This window comes from Phyllostomus hastatus, unplaced genomic scaffold (assembly GCF_019186645.2).
Source record: "Phyllostomus hastatus isolate PE091 unplaced genomic scaffold, TTU_PhHast_1.1 phas_scaffold_501, whole genome shotgun sequence".
Classification (NCBI taxonomy): domain Eukaryota; kingdom Metazoa; phylum Chordata; class Mammalia; order Chiroptera; family Phyllostomidae; genus Phyllostomus; species Phyllostomus hastatus.
In genome coordinates, this window is record NW_025334033.1 from 36,474,065 (window position 1) to 36,490,408 (window position 16,344).

At 43.9% G+C, this 16,344-nt stretch overlaps 1 protein-coding gene across 1 annotated transcript; it reads left to right on the top strand.

Annotated features, from left to right (window-relative positions):
* The first annotated feature begins 1,144 nt into the window (after positions 1-1,144).
* LGALS3 (galectin 3) lies at positions 1,145-14,829 on the top strand. Its single transcript, XM_045823114.1, has 6 exons — positions 1,145-1,280; positions 6,910-6,931; positions 7,554-7,952; positions 9,749-9,837; positions 12,584-12,749; positions 14,525-14,829. Exons 2-6 carry the CDS (start codon positions 6,914-6,916, stop codon positions 14,678-14,680), a joined length of 828 nt encoding a protein of 275 aa, XP_045679070.1. The 5' UTR covers positions 1,145-1,280; positions 6,910-6,913; the 3' UTR covers positions 14,681-14,829.
* The last annotated feature ends 1,515 nt before the right edge of the window (positions 14,830-16,344 follow it).

A 16,344-nucleotide genomic window follows, 5' to 3' on the forward strand; every position in this document is an offset into this window, starting at 1 on the left:
CCTTGGTACTGCACATAGTTCTCCCAGTCACCATCAGCTGGCCTGTCATAGTTTCCTGAATCTCATAAATGGTCTGAAATTTCTTCCCTTTCAAAGGTGGTTTTAGTTTTGGGAAAAGCCAGAGGTCACAGGGCGCCAAGTCTGGGCTGCAGGGAAGCCCCATACATGGAAGAGTCAGAGACCCCACAGGCACGAGAGATTCAAAGATAGAAAGGGAGTGAGGTGTACAAGATAATCTGAGTTTAGGGAGGAGCTTTCCCTCTCTGTTTTCTTCTACGTATTTTATGTTTTCAGGTCTTACATTAAAGTCCTTAATTCATTTCAAGGTAATTGTCTAAACTTTAAAAAAAAATCCATCTTGGACATTCTTAATCATTTCACTCAGCTATTCCCCAGTTAAATGTTTCCAAATACTAAATACAATCTTTCTTGCAAGCATCAATGTTTGATGTAACAACCTTTTCTAGAGGGGTAGCTGTGTCCTACCCCTGTTTTTACCAAAAGTACTTTTGTTTTTAATTGTTCCCTCCTTCAACAGGGCTCTCCCCAATCTTTGGGAAAACCTACTTTCTAGGATGTGATTATTTCATTCATTCGTTCATGAAGCAAATATTTCCTGAGAACCTACTACATACCACACTGGGTAGATGCTGAGGATGCAGTGAGGAGCAAACAGCAAAACAATTTAGCTCAGTCTGCGAGGTGTGTGCCCACATCACAGTTCCAGAAGCCAAGAACATGGGAGAGACTCGCTGGGCATCTAAAAAGACAGGGTCCCTTCCTGCAAGTCACTGTGCAGTTCTTGGGAAGGCTTTGATGCTGAGAGAGAGGTTAAGTTAAATAAATGCAGAAGGGATGAGAGTGCCTGCAATTCAGGCAGAAAATAAGTAAACATCGTTAAAGCAAGCAAGCAAGCAAGCAAGCAAAACTCCCTCAAGAAGCACAAGCTACAAGCTTCGCAGGCTCGCCCTCCCTCCTTCTCAGGTGAGGATAGTGAACCGGCATGAGGGGCTGCGGAAGGGGCCGCCCTTCAGGGTCCCACCCGCCTTGTCCGGGTCCTGAGGGTGTTCTTTGCTCCCGACCGGGCCCCGGGCTCGCCCAGCCTGTTCCACTGGGAGAGGCCGGGTGGGCCGGGGTGGCGGCCACGCCCTGGCAGAGGCGGGGCGGGCGGGACTGGGCGTATTTGAGACGTGGACCTGCAGCACCGTCGGGGACCAAACGACCTCGCCAGCAGCCACACTCGGAGCGAGCGAGCGAGCGAGTGAGTGCCCAGGAGTGTGGTGAGTGTCTCAGGCGCCGGGATCGGGGGACGGGGACCCGGCCTGCTGGCTGCTTGGTCCGGCAGCGGAGAGAACGCCCGCGCGCTGCTCCGTGCGCGGCTCCCTTTGCAGAGCTCGGGAGGGTGCCTGGCGAAGGGGCTCGGCTTCCCGGGGCCCTGGGCTGCGCGCGGGGGGCCCGGACAACTGGAGAGCCCGGAGGGGAGCGGTGGGCACCCTCTAGACAAGGGTCCATAGTCTTTGACCCCTCGAGAGATCGGACTCAGGGGGAGTTAGCAGCGTCTCACTAAACTCACGTCCATGCCTCCTCGGGGCGGACGGGTGTGTCCGTGGACGCCGGGCGTGGACCCAGGACACCCTCTGCGACAACTGAGAGGCTGCGCCACGTCCCGCCCTTCTGCCGCCGGGCCACCTCGAAAGCAGCTGGGTTTGCCTGCGAGAGGGTAGTGGAGGGGCGCGCCCAGGCTTGGTCTCAGGAGCCAAGTCCCCTACCCCAGCACACAGGGCGTACTGCCCAGCGACTCTCCAGGGCGGCACCTGGGACCCGTGACTTGGCTGCCCCGCTACTTGATCTTGCTGTGGCGTGCGAATCAGTTCGTCTATCAACCCCATTAGCGACAGGGGTACAGCTCCTCTCTGGATGCTGACCCCACAGAAAATGGTCGGGTCCCAAGACCTGAGTGGTCACGTGCCCGGCTTGGCAAAGATCGAAAACCCTAAGCTTTTGCAAATCAGCGACTCATCTCTGATCAGATTGGCAATTTGAGCATTAACGACGTCAGATCTGTGCTGAAGATGGAGGGTGGGGGGCGAGGGTGGCAAAATGTTGGTCCGACTGTGCAGAGCCCTAGTTGAAGTTGGGGTGTGCGTGTGTGTCAAAAACGTGTTTGAGGACTGTTCCGAATTCTCAGCTATGCAGATGAAAACACTGAAACGCATCCACTCTAAGGAGTAGGCGCTCAGTACCAGGGCATCAGGGACGCGTAGGTTGAGGTTGTTTCTTGGGTTTCAGGCCAACCCCTTCAAGTCAGCCATTCCTGTTCCAGATACTATAGAATATCTGTAAGGTGACTCCTGGGAGTTGGGTTGCTGGACGAGAGGACAGTTGGACCTCAGGGACCCAGCTCGTTTCCAGTATTCTGGGAAAGAAATGGAAAGCAGGCTCAGTTAATTCTGAAAAAATTAAAAAATGATAGCAATAAAAGTTGACCACTTGGGCACAGAGCATAAGAAAAAATTTTCACCAGCTTCCAAAATTCTAGCTTATTTGCCTCAAGTTTGTAATATTTAACTTTCATACTAGAAAATTCTGCTTCCATAAAAGTTGAAATTGAGTAATAAAAATGTATTTTTCCACAATGGTGTCCTTTTCAGACATTGACTTTGAATCCCTAGATTTTCTCGTTCCTTTGATGGTTGAGCTTCACCCTTGATCTTCGGGAGGCTGGGGCTGGTTTTGGAACCCATGATGTTTGGGGAGGAGTCACACCTAGAATCATCACTCACTCCATATTCTGGGGAGAAATTTGATGATGGTCCCATAGTGACTGTGAGATTCATGATAACTCATCCAAAATATAGCCTCTCTTTCTTGTGATGGTGTGAGATACAGATTACCACCAAGGACAGCGAGGTAACATTGTCTGGTGCCTGAACTGGTTCTTCTCATTAAATTCTGAGTGGTAAGTCTGCAGGATAGAGCTTGCTGTAGGCTTACAGTTTGTTGCTAAGTATCATGTGTTCTCTCTTGACTGATGTTCAGGTTTTCCATAGGGGAAAAAAATCAGTAACCGAGAGGCACCAAGTAACTTTACCTTCCCTGATGTAGAGGATCTATGATGAGAAAGAGATCCTAGTAAAGGACCAGTATACTTCATTCCAACTCATTCTCATTGATTTGGCTTTGGGCAGTGGGTTTACACCCCTCCCCTCCCCCACCCCGGTCCTGTTCAGCGTTAGAGCAAGGGCAGGAAGTAGACCGCCTCCCCCACCAGTGTTCTTTGAAGAGGAGTGTGGGCAGGGCCTGGGGGTTCTCAGGAAATCCTTCACGATCTACTTCTCTTTATGGTTGTGTAAAGGTCTGGGCCCTTTGTGAGCAGAAATTTCAGAGGCGCTCCTGGGAGCGCCAGCTACTGGATTAATTGCTAGGTGATCCTAGAATAACATAGTAGTGTGGATACGGCTCTTTATTAAAGAGTAAACCTACAATTAACAGATGATTAAAATGGTCAACCTTCAGACTCATGTTTAAATTCCTTATTCCAAAGCAAACTGAACTACTTCCTGTAGGTTTTTCCAAATGGGAAGAGCCAGGTAGTACTGCCTCTATCTCTTTGTTTGTCTTCCATGTGATTTTTCTTTTCTGATTCTGGAATGCTGGAATGGAACTCACATAGGTATAGATTCTGTAGCGTTGGAAAGGTCTTTTCACATCTGATTGTCTCTATGTAAACTATCATCTTTAAAATAAATAAATAAATAAATAAATACATTATCCAGGCAAGTAAGGAAGATATTTATCTAAATAGATGTTTTTTTGTTGTTATCTTTATTTTGCGTGGGTGTTTGTTTTTTTTTTAAGTTCTAAAGTTGCTAACCTTGATTTCAAAAGAGCATTGGTTATAACCTTTTCCGAAAAAGAGATCTGATAGTTAGGAGTTGACAGAATCAAAACAGTACATATTTGGAAAAGTACACATTATTGGTTTAAATGTGTTTATAATTAGCAAGTGACTGTGCAAAATGGCATTCTTGTGTTCAATATTGCTGTACACTGAGTCACCCAGCTAGTTTTCTGACAAAAACATGATCTTTTTAAATTTGTTTACAATTTCAGTGTGTTTTGTAGATCTGAATGAATAAGCTAGATCATTTCTAAACGAAGTAACTAACACTTTCAAAGAATTATATTTTAAAATTTCAAAATATGAGGTTCTGTATTTATGTAAAATTAGCCTGAGTTTGGAATCAGGTTGCTTGGACCCTGGTCCTGGGCCTGCTAATGACAGAATGACTTAGGGCCACCATGTTACCTCTCTGAGCCTGAGTTTCCTCACTTCTAAAGTGGGAGGATGAACTTTTCCCTGTCAGTCTCATAAGATTTTTATCAGAATCAAAATAGGTAAGATATGTGAAAGTGCTTTGTAAACTGCAAAGCACCACACAAATGCAGGGTGTAATTATTCTGATGGGCTCGTCTAATGTGTCACAACACAGTCCAGACTGTCGTCCAAGGCATCATGTAAAACACAACGGAGGTGAAGTGAAATCTGCTGTCACTCAAACTGTTCTGGTTGTGTTGGAAAATAAACTGAAAACGCTTGAGCAGAGACTTTGAAAAGAATGAATGTTAAATTTTGGAAGTACCGTCTTTATGTGAGTTTCTGGTTGTAATCAGCCTTTAAACCCATCTAGGTTTGATTGGAGTTATGATAATAAACACTACATGAGGCCAATGGCACAGATTTAGCTAGTTTTAACAATTGAAACTACCTTTGTTTTTTATGTGTAAGTACGTGTATGTAAAGATACACATGCTACTTAGCCTAGACCAGTGGTTCTCAACCAGGCAGATTTTGCCTTTTTCCCACTTCCCCTAGTGATATTTGGGAATGTCTGAAGACACTTTTTGTTGTCACAATTGATGAGGGGCAGGGGTACCACTGGCTGTGCATTATAGCCAGGGATGCTGCTAAACATCCTACAATGCGCAGGAGTGCCCCCAAAACAAAGTATCTGACCTGAAATGTCAAGGGTGCTGAGGTTGGGAATAAGCCCCTATACAATGAGAATATTTAAAAGAAGTGAAAACACGTACACATTTACTTCTGGGCCTGTGGTATGTTGTCCAGGAGAGGAAGAGGAGTATGTAATCAAAGGAACTGAGCTCTTTGCCCACCATGACGTTCAAGATTATTTTCTACTAGTATCTAAAATGAGAGAGGCTTTATTTTCTTAACTTAAGAAGTGCCCTTTCTTTTCTTTTTCTGTAACAACTCTTTTCTCAAGCTCCTCCTGCTGGAGCAGCACGGTCTTCTAGGCAGTGCCAGTCTTTTGGAGAAGGAAGCACAGGCAGAAGAGTGCCCAACTTTGGCATTAAAAGATCAAGTACTATAGGAAATACAGTGACTGTAAACCCTGGGAGAGTCACTGTGACTTCCCAGTCAAACTGCCCTCAGTTTCCCACCTTGGAAGATGGCCACGGTGATAACCTGTTTCCAAATATGTTTGGGAATGCCCAGATTAAAAGAGGTGTGCCAAAAGAATAATTGTATCTGTGTGTGTGAATGAAGTGCACAAGAAATTCTAGGAGTTCTATCTGTTTGAGTTTTTACCAAAAAATCTAGTATTTGACATGGTTAGGACCTATCAAATAGTCACCATTGGTTGGATCTCTTGGGGGCAATGTCATTTCTTAAAATAATTGAGTAAATATCACAAGTGGGCCACTCAAGGAAAATGAGATTCCAACAATTTAAGGTCCAGGTAATTCTGGCTGTAGCACAGTAATCCTGAGCCGAGCCAAGAAGACTCACCCAGGCCTCAGCTGCAGTCGCACGCCGTCCTCTCGTCCGCCCCTCCGCGCTGGGGTGGCTGCCTGGGAGGAGCTATCACACACCCCGGGCGGCCAGCGGGAGGAGCCAGACAAAGCAGGAATGTCTCCGGGCCATCCCTAGAGGCAGCTTTTGGCAAGGTGATCGCTCTTTGCCCTACCCCAAAATATTTTCCTCCACATTGCCTAACTTTTTTTTTTAAACTTTGATTTGTTATACTGCCAAAGATTTCATTTGGAATGACAAGTATCTTTTTAAAAAGCGAACACTTTGTGCCTGCCTTTCTCCTTTATTGCTCCACAGCAGGCTCACCTCTCCCTCCAGGCTTAGTAGCTCAAACCACGCCTCCCCTCTTAGAAGTGATTGCTCTGGCTGTGACTTCCCACAGCACACAGTCTGGCTCACCGCTGGCCGGTGGACACTTTGACCTTCCAGATCTTGGCCTATCCATGTTCAACCCAGACAGGAGCCCGCACCGTGCCTGTGCAGGGCAGGCATAAATGTGTGTACGTGAAGGAATAAATAATCGGCAGCAACTACGTCTGAGGGGCGTTGTCCTTCAGATCTCAATAGGAATCAATAAACTCTGCTTTCCCACTAAAACCCAGAGGAGGCCTTGGGGTGTCAGTGAGAATGGGGCTGGGGGAGGAGTGTGGGCGGTATGAGGTGGTGAGGAAAGAGCACAGGAAGGGAGGTGAAGGAGGACCGAAGGTAGACCAGGACTGTGTCCGTTTGTTACCCAGGAAAGGGGCAGAACATTTTCTTCTTCAGTCTTCTCTCTCCTGCCTTGTATGGCCTGTTATTCCCCGGGCTCGGAACACAGGCTAGTGGATTAGAGTTTCAAGTCATGGGTTCGATAGGGTTTGGTAATCCTGGAGTGCATCTTTCCACTTTGATGGGGTATTTTTGTGGTTCCATGCTATTGATTGGAATGTATTTTGAAAATAGATCGGCTTGTACTAGAAGAATGCCTATAAACTGACTAGAACTACACAACAATTCGTGGTGTTAAATTTAAATGGGAACACATGAAATCTTTTCAGATTACATCATAACCTATCATCTTTTTTTCTCCTCAGGAAAATGGCGGACAGTTTTTCGGTAAGTGTTTTATGTCTGTTTTCTTACCTTCTAAGTTCATGTAGGTAGGGAGTTTTGTTTTTAACACCAGACTTTCTCTTCTAACTCTCCACGTGTGCCCTGGCCTCACCTGTTCAATGAGGGCCTGTGGGCCAGAGTTTTGTTTTTCCAGCAACAGATTTGGAAAGAAAGTCAGGTAGAGAAAGGCCTGGGACTCACTAAGAGCGACTCCTTTACCAAAAGGCCTGGGAAGCAGGTGGCTTCTGTGGGCCAGGAGCTGAGAAATGAGCTGAGCAATGGGAAATGTGGTACGGCCTGAGCCTCCTGGTTTTTGTGATTGTTTTTCTCAGGTCAGTTAGAAAATATGTGCCTTTACATAGAGGGTGGATAGCTCTGAGTTTAGCAAATTATGAAAATGCAACCCTCCACAATATGAGGTGTTGGGAGACATACTGATAAAGCATACATAATCCGAAAGTCTAATTTTAGCCTTTGTAACACAAAACTATTTAATAGATGGAAAGAATTTATTGATATAAATTTCATACCTTCCCCACATCCCTCTACTTCTTAGATCTCATATCCCTGTTTTCCTCTTTGTGAATGTTTGTCATCCAGTAACTGTTTATATCTTTCTTTCCAGCTTAATGATGCCCTTTCTGGGTCTGGGAACCCCAACCCTCAAGGATGGCCTGGTCAATGGGGAAACCAGCCTGCTGGGGCAGGGGGCTACCCGGGGGCTTCCTATCCTGGAGCCTACCCCGGACAGGCACCTCCTGGCGGTGGCTACCCCGGACAGGCACCTCCTGGCGGTGCCTACCCCGGACAGGCACCTCCTGGTGGTGCCTACCCTGGACAGGCACCTCCTGGTGGCACCTACCCCGGACAGGCACCTCCCGGCGCCTACCCTGGTTTTACAGCACCTGCTTATCCTGGACCGACTGCGCCGACTGCTCCTGCGCCAGGAGCCTACCCTGGACAACCAAGTGGGCCTGGGGCCTACCCTGGTGCCGGCCCCACTGGTGTCCCTGCAGGACCACTGGTAAGATGGCATTAGTCATTTCACGTACTTGACTGTGACCGGGACAGAGCTAAGGAAGAATGCAGAGATTTTCTGGGGCTGTAGTGCCATCACTTTGCAGTGCTTTGGCTGGGAGCTTGTTCTGGGCACTGACCTGCAAAGGGCCTCAGGGAGACCGGAAGCTTTAACATTACTGCTTAGAGCCGGTTTTCAAAGACCAGACATGACGTTTGTTGGTCCAACAGAAAAAATAGTTATTGAGCTTACTATGTGTAGTGTTGGCATAAAGAGACGCTAACCCATGGTCTGAAGCCGTCTGTAAAGCAGCTTTACTATAAACCATGTTAAGAGCTTAGTAATGGGGGGAAGTTTTTGTTACTAATAAACACTGAGTAAATAACGTGCCAGTAGTATGCTTCTACAGGGATGATCTTGTTTGACCCCATGACCACCCTGTAAGGTATTCCCATTTTACACATGAGGAAGTGGGGCACTCGAGTCATACAGCTTGCTCATGATCACAGGGAGAACATGCGGGGGAACCGAGGTAATCCAGTTTCGAAAAACCTTATAAAGATAATTTTGTAATGTAAGGATCAAATTTTCATTTATATTAAAACACATTTTAGTGAGTACATTCCAAGTGTGAAACCTTACCGCTTTAGGGCTCAGATGCATCTCAGACACAGGCTCTTCCCTTCTGGACTTCTGGTCTGGCTGGGAAATAAGCAGCTCTGAGGAAGGAGTTCAGTAGCAGCTTGGGATCAGACCTGTTCAGGACCACGTAGAAGGTGGCACAGTAGCATCTGACCTGCTTTTAGGTCGGCTTGGAGGAAAGCGCAGAGAAAGTGCTGGGGGTGTGCGTGGCATTGGGCAGGGCCTCGCCCACAGATGGTTAGTCCACTGCAGGTAGAGGGGGACAGGGAGGCACATGGGAGAGAGATTGTGGAGGAAGAACCCCAGACTCTGCTGGTTAAGTCTTAGGAGTCAGAGATGACTGGCTTTTCAAGACAGGACAAACTAGGACACCAGCCAAGGGTCAGCCAAACAGGGAACTCAGGAAGGGAGAGGATGGGGGAGGGGGCAGGAGAAACAATTCCAGTTCATATTTGTTGAATTTGCAGTATTGAGCAAATCTGGAAGGAGGAAGAATGGGACTAGTACAGATCAGGGCTAGAGATAAACGACTTTGATGATAGTTGAATCCAGGGCGGGAATTAGAGGAGGGGAAAAAAGGATGCTAGTGATGGAGCTTTGAGAATATTTATAGTACCTCAAACATAAGCATTTGAGGAATGAACTGGGAAATGTATTAACTGGAAGGTGTTCATTTCACAAATATTGAGTATCTGCTACATACTAAGCACTCTGCTAGTGCTGTGAGAAGAACACATGAGAACCCAGAAGCCCAAGAATGTGACATGATGCAGTACATTATGTGACAAGGGTCCTAAGAGTGACACAAAAATGTCAATGTTGATTGTAAGGTCTAGCTTAAGCCCTTTCAAAATATAGTTAAAGTGAATGAATTATAGACTGGGATGGCCCTAGTAATAAGAGCTACAATGCTCCAAAAAGGACTGTGTTCTGTCTTTGGCACCAATTAACTGATGGCCTTATTCTTGATTCTTAGTTTTACATGTAAGGAACCTTAGCTCTTCAGGCCCTGGGCACAGTGGCCTGGGAGTCCGGACAGATGGCTTAAATTAGAGTTGTGTTATTCACACATATTAATAGCGACTGAACTTCAGCAACATACTTTTCTTTCTTTCTCCAAGAAAACATGACTATTGATACACATGTTTTTTCATCCTCAGACTGTGCCTTATAACCTGGCTTTCCCTGGAGGAGTCATGCCTCGCATGCTGATAACAATCCTGGGCACAGTGAAGCCCAATGCAAACAGGTATAGAGCAAAATGTGGAAGTCTAACATGTTTGCTCATTGGCTTTTGAATAAAGGCTGATCTCTCTTGAAGTTTAATAGAATTTTTAAAGCTACACACATTTCGTGTCTTGGCTTTCCCATACTATGGGATTATCCCATCAATCAATATGTGTTCCCACCAAGGGAACAAGGTTTCCCGTGCCCAATCTGGTTTTTCTCCTAGAACCTATAGAAAACAGAGTTCTACATTGTGAGGACCAAGAGGAAGAGCAGACAATCCCATTCTACTCATTTTTCCTGGCAGAGAAAACCTTCTTAGCTTTAAAGAAAAGTAGAGTCTTTGTAATGGCATATTTGGCCATCCGTCCACCTCTGAACCATATAGTCTAAAAACCCATGTGTGCACTTTAGTTTAGGTGTCCATCAGAAATGAGGGTCAGAAACCTAAAGGCCCCACTGGGCATAGTGGTGAATTGGACTCAGAGCTTGAACGTGATCCCTCTGTGTCCTCAGATAAGTAAGTCTCCCTGCAGTTGTGCAGTCACAGTGCAGTCTCAGAGCTCTCGGGCTGGGCTGCCATTGGCCGTCTTCACACTGGGTGCAGCAGAGTCAGGTTCCCATTGGCCTGGTCTACGGATGATAAGTAGCAGAATGGGGAACCCCAGTCTTCTGAGTGGTTGCTATTTACTTGCAAGGTTTGAAAAGGATTGTACAAGTTGAAGACTTTGTCAAAATAAGTCAACCTTTGCCAGGGGAACTGGTTTGATTGAGGTGAGCTGGGATGGAGCAAGACTTTGAGCTACTATAGGAAGATCCGTGCTGTTTCTGGCTGCCCTGGGACACCAGACTCTGGTTGTCACCACAGGTTATATAATACTTATGTGTCATACAAACAGGCTGAAGATATCCTGAGGCCATCCAGTATGCCTGTCCCTGAGGTTAGTGGTGCCACCGAAGGTCCTGCAGCCATTAATTAGTGTCTCTGGGTCTTATAGACAGTATATAAAAGACACAAACAGACTCTGTGAATGTCTGTCACCTTGCCCCAGATGAATCAACTGGAGCCACCTCCTCCATTACCAGGAAACAGACTGGCCTGATCAGATCATTTTACATTCAAATAGCCCATTCACTCCAAGCTCTAGACAGCCTGCTGTGGGTCTACTCGCTAGTCACTACCCTGAGACAACCCTTCTTTCCATAGAGCTTATATAGCTTCTCTAAACAGTAGTTCCTTGTACAATAATGCTTGTCTCATTGCAATTTGCAAAACATACATATTTCCTGCCTATGTTCTTACTCATCTTTCCTCCCAAAACAACATAGAGCCCAGCACACCTTATTATGTGCGTGTAGCATGCAGTTTGTTAATATCTGCCCCCTTCCAAAAGCTCCTATTGCTCAGAACCACACTGTATCTTTGCCTTTATTTAGGGTTATCGAGCTGCAAACTTCAGCTCCATTTACACTAGAGATGTAGACTGAGACTGTGACAGATCAAAACTAATTTAGGTCGAAATGGTTAAGGTGCTGGTAAACTGAAAAGATTGTTGCTTGGTCCTGCAAATTCTATGTAGGGAATTGGAAGAAAAAAAGAATGCTTAAGGTGGGACAAATGACAATACCTTCCTTTTCCCTGAAGAGGAAATACAGCTATTGGATATTTAGTCAAACACTGTTTCAATTACCATTTGTTTTGGTCCCTCCCTGCGAATACATTTGTGGATGGGTTGGTTACCAGGTGAATCCAAACTCCCAGGGAATTATTGTTAGTAGGTCAGGAGTGCAGCTTTTGCTTTAAATCAAAAGCACCTGCTGAATCTGATATGCGTGCTCTATGGAGCATACTTTGAGAAACTGAAGGATAGGGTCAGCAGTTTAATAGTCAGAGGACTCGTGTTTGCATTAGCATCCGAGAAGGAATGGGGTCAAAAAGTTCTACTTCACACATGGAAACTTCAACACATTTGCTGTCATGATTTTAGAACTTAGCGGTGAGATGCCAGACATTAACTGCAATCTCATTCTTTCTCTTTTTGGAGTAGGTTCTTGGTTAACAGGAGGGAGCTGGGATTTGATCTCTTGTTTATGTGACTGGCTTGTCATCAGTAGATATTAAAAGCAACCTGGCAGGGCAGGAAGGAGGCAACTATTGTTATGTGCAATACAAGAACTGTATGCCCTCAAAGTGGCCTCAAACCTGTATAAGGAAAACAGAAACAGAAGCACAGATACATGAAACTAACAGCTGCCCGAGGGAAGGGTGGGGACTGGATGGAAGGTGGTGACAGGACTAGTCAAAGGACATTTTTGCCCTTTGACAACGACAACACAATGGTATCGATGAACTGGGAGGGGCGAGGCTGGGGCTGGGTGGAGGTGGGAAAAGAGGGGAAAACAGAGGAAACAACTGTAATAGCATAAACAATAAAAAATAAATTACAAAGATCTTTACAAGAAAACCTTGAAGGGTTTCCATGAGTAGTGGGGTAAAGGGGGAATCACAGCTGGAGAGAATGATGTAGCTAAAGACAACGAGGCAAAACAATTCGAGCACAGAATTCTCGCTGACTTTTAGATGCTCGGTGGTACATGCAATACTTGGCCTAGTGTACAGTTTGAACTCATTCTCTGGTTTGTTTTCTATTTAGAAAATTCCTGTATTTTATAAAATGATTTGCTCTTTTAGAATATCCTATGTTCTTTACTTGATACAAATACACAACTTGAATCATTTTACTAACTCTGGTCTACGGTTTAAACAGACTTGCTTTAGATTTCAAGAGAGGGAATGATGTCGCCTTCCACTTTAATCCACGCTTCAATGAAGACAACAGGAGAGTCATTGTTTGCAATTCAATGCTGAATAGTAACTGGGGACGGGAAGAAAGACAGTCGGTTTTCCCATTTGAAAGTGGTAAACCATTCAAAGTAAGTTCATCTATTATTCTATATTGATAATGCCTATTGCTTATGGGGAAATCACTCTAAAACCGCAATGCACTTGAGATGAATTTCCTTTTTTTTTTTAATTGATTTTAGAGAGAGAGGAAGACAAGAGAGAAAGAACGATTTGTTGTTACACTTATTTATGCATTCATTGGTTGCTTCTTATATGAACCTGCAACCTTGGTGTATCAGTACGATGCTCTAACCAACTTAACTACCCAGCCAGGGCACTGAAATGAGACTTTTCTCAGCTGTCCCAGGACACCTAATCAGCTCCTCTCCATCCCAGAGGACCAGGATCAGCAGGCTGGAACATAGCCAGGAGTGGCATCCACCCTGGCTGCATCCTGGTACCGCCCTGAGTTTAGGCTTTTCTGGAAATGAGAAAAATAGTGTCTTAAATAAAAAGGCAGAAAATCTCATTTGGATTGAGACTTAGTTCTTTGAAAATGACATAGTGGCCTAGCGATAAATACAAAATTTTTTTAAATTAAAAAAAATTAAAAATAAATTACAATTGATATTTAGTATTGTATTAGTTTCAGGTGTACAGCAGTTAAAAATTTTAATTCTAAAATACATGCTTATGAAAAGTAATGTATAGCTTTTGCCCTGGCTGGCGTAGCTCAGTGGATTGAGCGTGGGCTGCGAACCAAAGTGTCGCAGGTTCGATTCCCAGCCAGGGCACATGCCTGGGTTGCAGGCCATAACCCCCAGCAACTTCACATTGATGTTTCTATCTCCCTCCCTTCCCTCTCTTAAAAAAAAATACATAAAATAAATAAAATCTTTGAAAAAAGGTAATGTATAGATTTTCAAAACAACTAAAAAGTACTCCATCTTTTACCTTCTGAAGGTTGCAACTTGATATATTGCCAGTATGTTTTATGATATACAGTGAACTTTTTATTTTTAAGCACTGCTTTACCAGCATTTATTTGGTTGACAGAGCTGTGTTAGGATTGACTGTGAAGTGGGCAATAAAGCAGCTGGACTAGAATCTCCTCAAGGGCAGAGACAAATAGGGAACACAATCCATGTTTGGTGCACCTCTTTCAGTATCAGAATATTGTTATTTCATTGTTTACACATGATAATTCAACCAGTACCCTGCTGGTGAAAGTTTGGACATACTACAAATAAAACCTGGAAATATTTTATGTATAATTACTAAATACTAAAATTTTGATATTTTACTAAATACTGACATACTGTACTATTCTTATCTTTGCTTTCTAGAATTTTAAAAACTATGCGTGTTTAAAACTTAGATATTGCCAAAGTGCTACTTCCAAAAGCATGCAGGGATTACCACCTCCACTAACTATTGGAAGACTGTGTTTTCCCTACTCTTGCCAAAACTGGTTATTATCCATCTTCATAATATTTGCTGCTGTATTAGGACTTTAGTGATTATTTTTACTTTTACTTTTAGGCGGTTTAGGCCATATAGAAGCTTTTCATGTAGACACATTATTTATGTAGGTACATATATTTATGTAGATGTTATTTTTTCCTTTGTGGCTTCAACTATGTAACCTAAAAATTTTGTCATTTTGCTTTTGTTTAAATCTTTGAATAATTTGGAGATTGTATTTTTTTGTTTTGTTTTTTGTTTTGCTGTAAAGTTACTTTTCCTGGACTTGAATCAGTTCTACAAATGATCACAAAGATGAAATGTGGACACCCCAAGCGCAGGACAGCTGGTTTTGAAATTAGTGGGCATTTCTCACAGTTTTCTGTATGTGCCATTTCAGATACAAGTGCTGGTGGAATCTGACCACTTCAAGGTTGCAGTCAATGATGCTCACTTGTTGCAGTACAATCATCGTATGACGAACCTCAAGGAAATCAGCGCAGTGAAAATTTCTGGTGACATTGACCTCACCAGTGCTTCATACTCCATGATATAATCTTAAAGGGTCAGGTCTTCTTAAAAATGATACTGAATATAAACATTACCCACTTAAAAGTTTCATGTTTACTACAAGTGAAAAATTTTACCTTTATTCAACGATGTCCTTCATGTAATTCATCCATTTAATAAATATTCTCAGAGTTACTTGTTTATATGCCATTTAATTGGGGCAGTTTATTCTTGATAATGAACAGTGGACTCAATGGTAAAAGAAATATGTAGCAATATTATTAGAATAGTTTTCTATACTTACTAAAATATTTTTAAAGAAATAGGAAATACTATACAAACATTAACCTTGCTCTTCCTGAGTTTCATAAAAACAAGGAGGTCCCTCTCCTGTTTTCTTAATAAAATACATTCAGGAAACTAAAGAAGTAGAAAGAGCTCACCCATAGAGATCTATGACTCGTAAGCAATTACTGTTAGCCTTCTGGCGTATTTCTTTTGAGTTCTTTTCAATCTTATTTTCTCTCTCTAAACTCGACGTCATTGCTTTCAAGTCAGTGCTGGACACCAATGTGAGCCTATCTCCCCATAGGTTTTCTTGTTTTTTACAAACCCTCCAGACTGTAGAGGGTGGGGGAATAGTTTCTCCATTAGATATATAATCAGCTTCAAAACTTTAATAGTTCCTATTGTCAACATTCTTAACTATGCCTTTCTGCCCTTCCTATTATCAGCAAACCCAAAGAATAAAGTTTCAAAACTAGGATGTAATCACACACCACTTCATTTTTAAAGACCCAACATTATTTGTTTCTATTCTACCATCTTCTCAAATTGGTAATTGCCACAGGCTGGTTTCCCCAGGAAGCAAAGAGACCAGAATACAAGAGGAAATCAGGGAATGCTCTTGTAATCAAGAGCTGTGGGGACAAGCAGGTACACAACGGGGCAGAGGGAGAAGTCCAGCATGAATGCCTCAGGCCACCCTACAGGGGTCCTGAAGCTGGGAAGACCCTTTGGAGTAGTCAAGAGAGGGACAGGTCCTTGTATCCCCACTTCAGTAAATGAACACAGGTCATCTGGAAAACAGTAAAATTGGGTGAAATGGTTCTCCACCTGAGGCATTTCTGCGGGATTTTGGAAAGGGTCTTATTCTACCTGAGCAGTTTCCTTTCATTTTGTCTTTAAAAAAGATCTTCCTGCCCTGGCTGGAGTAGCTCAGTGGATTGAGCATGGGCTGCAAACCAGGCATCGCAGGTTCGATTCCCAGTCAGGGCACATGCCTAGGTTGCAGGCCATAACCCTCAGCAACCACACATTGATGTTTCTCCCTCTCTTTCTCCCTTCCCTCTCTAAAAATAAATAAATAAAATCTTAAAAAAAAAGATTTTCCTTATACCTCATAATTCTGGAGTCCAGTAGCCCCAGTACACTCTATCCAATTGTAGGGGACACTGTCAGTGACCCACACGAAACCCATTCCTATGTCCTAATGATTGTGGTTTTATTCAGGTATGATCCTACAATCAGTAGGGAAGCATTAGTTTAAGCCATCCCTCTGCTGGTTGTTACTGATTTGTAGAAGGAGATGTGGCATTAGTTGGCCTACCCAGACCACAGGGAAGGGCACTGCTCTGATTACCACTAGCAGCCATATTATGACCCCAAAGGACCCATCCTCAGAACAGTGCCAAGGATGACAGAATGGAC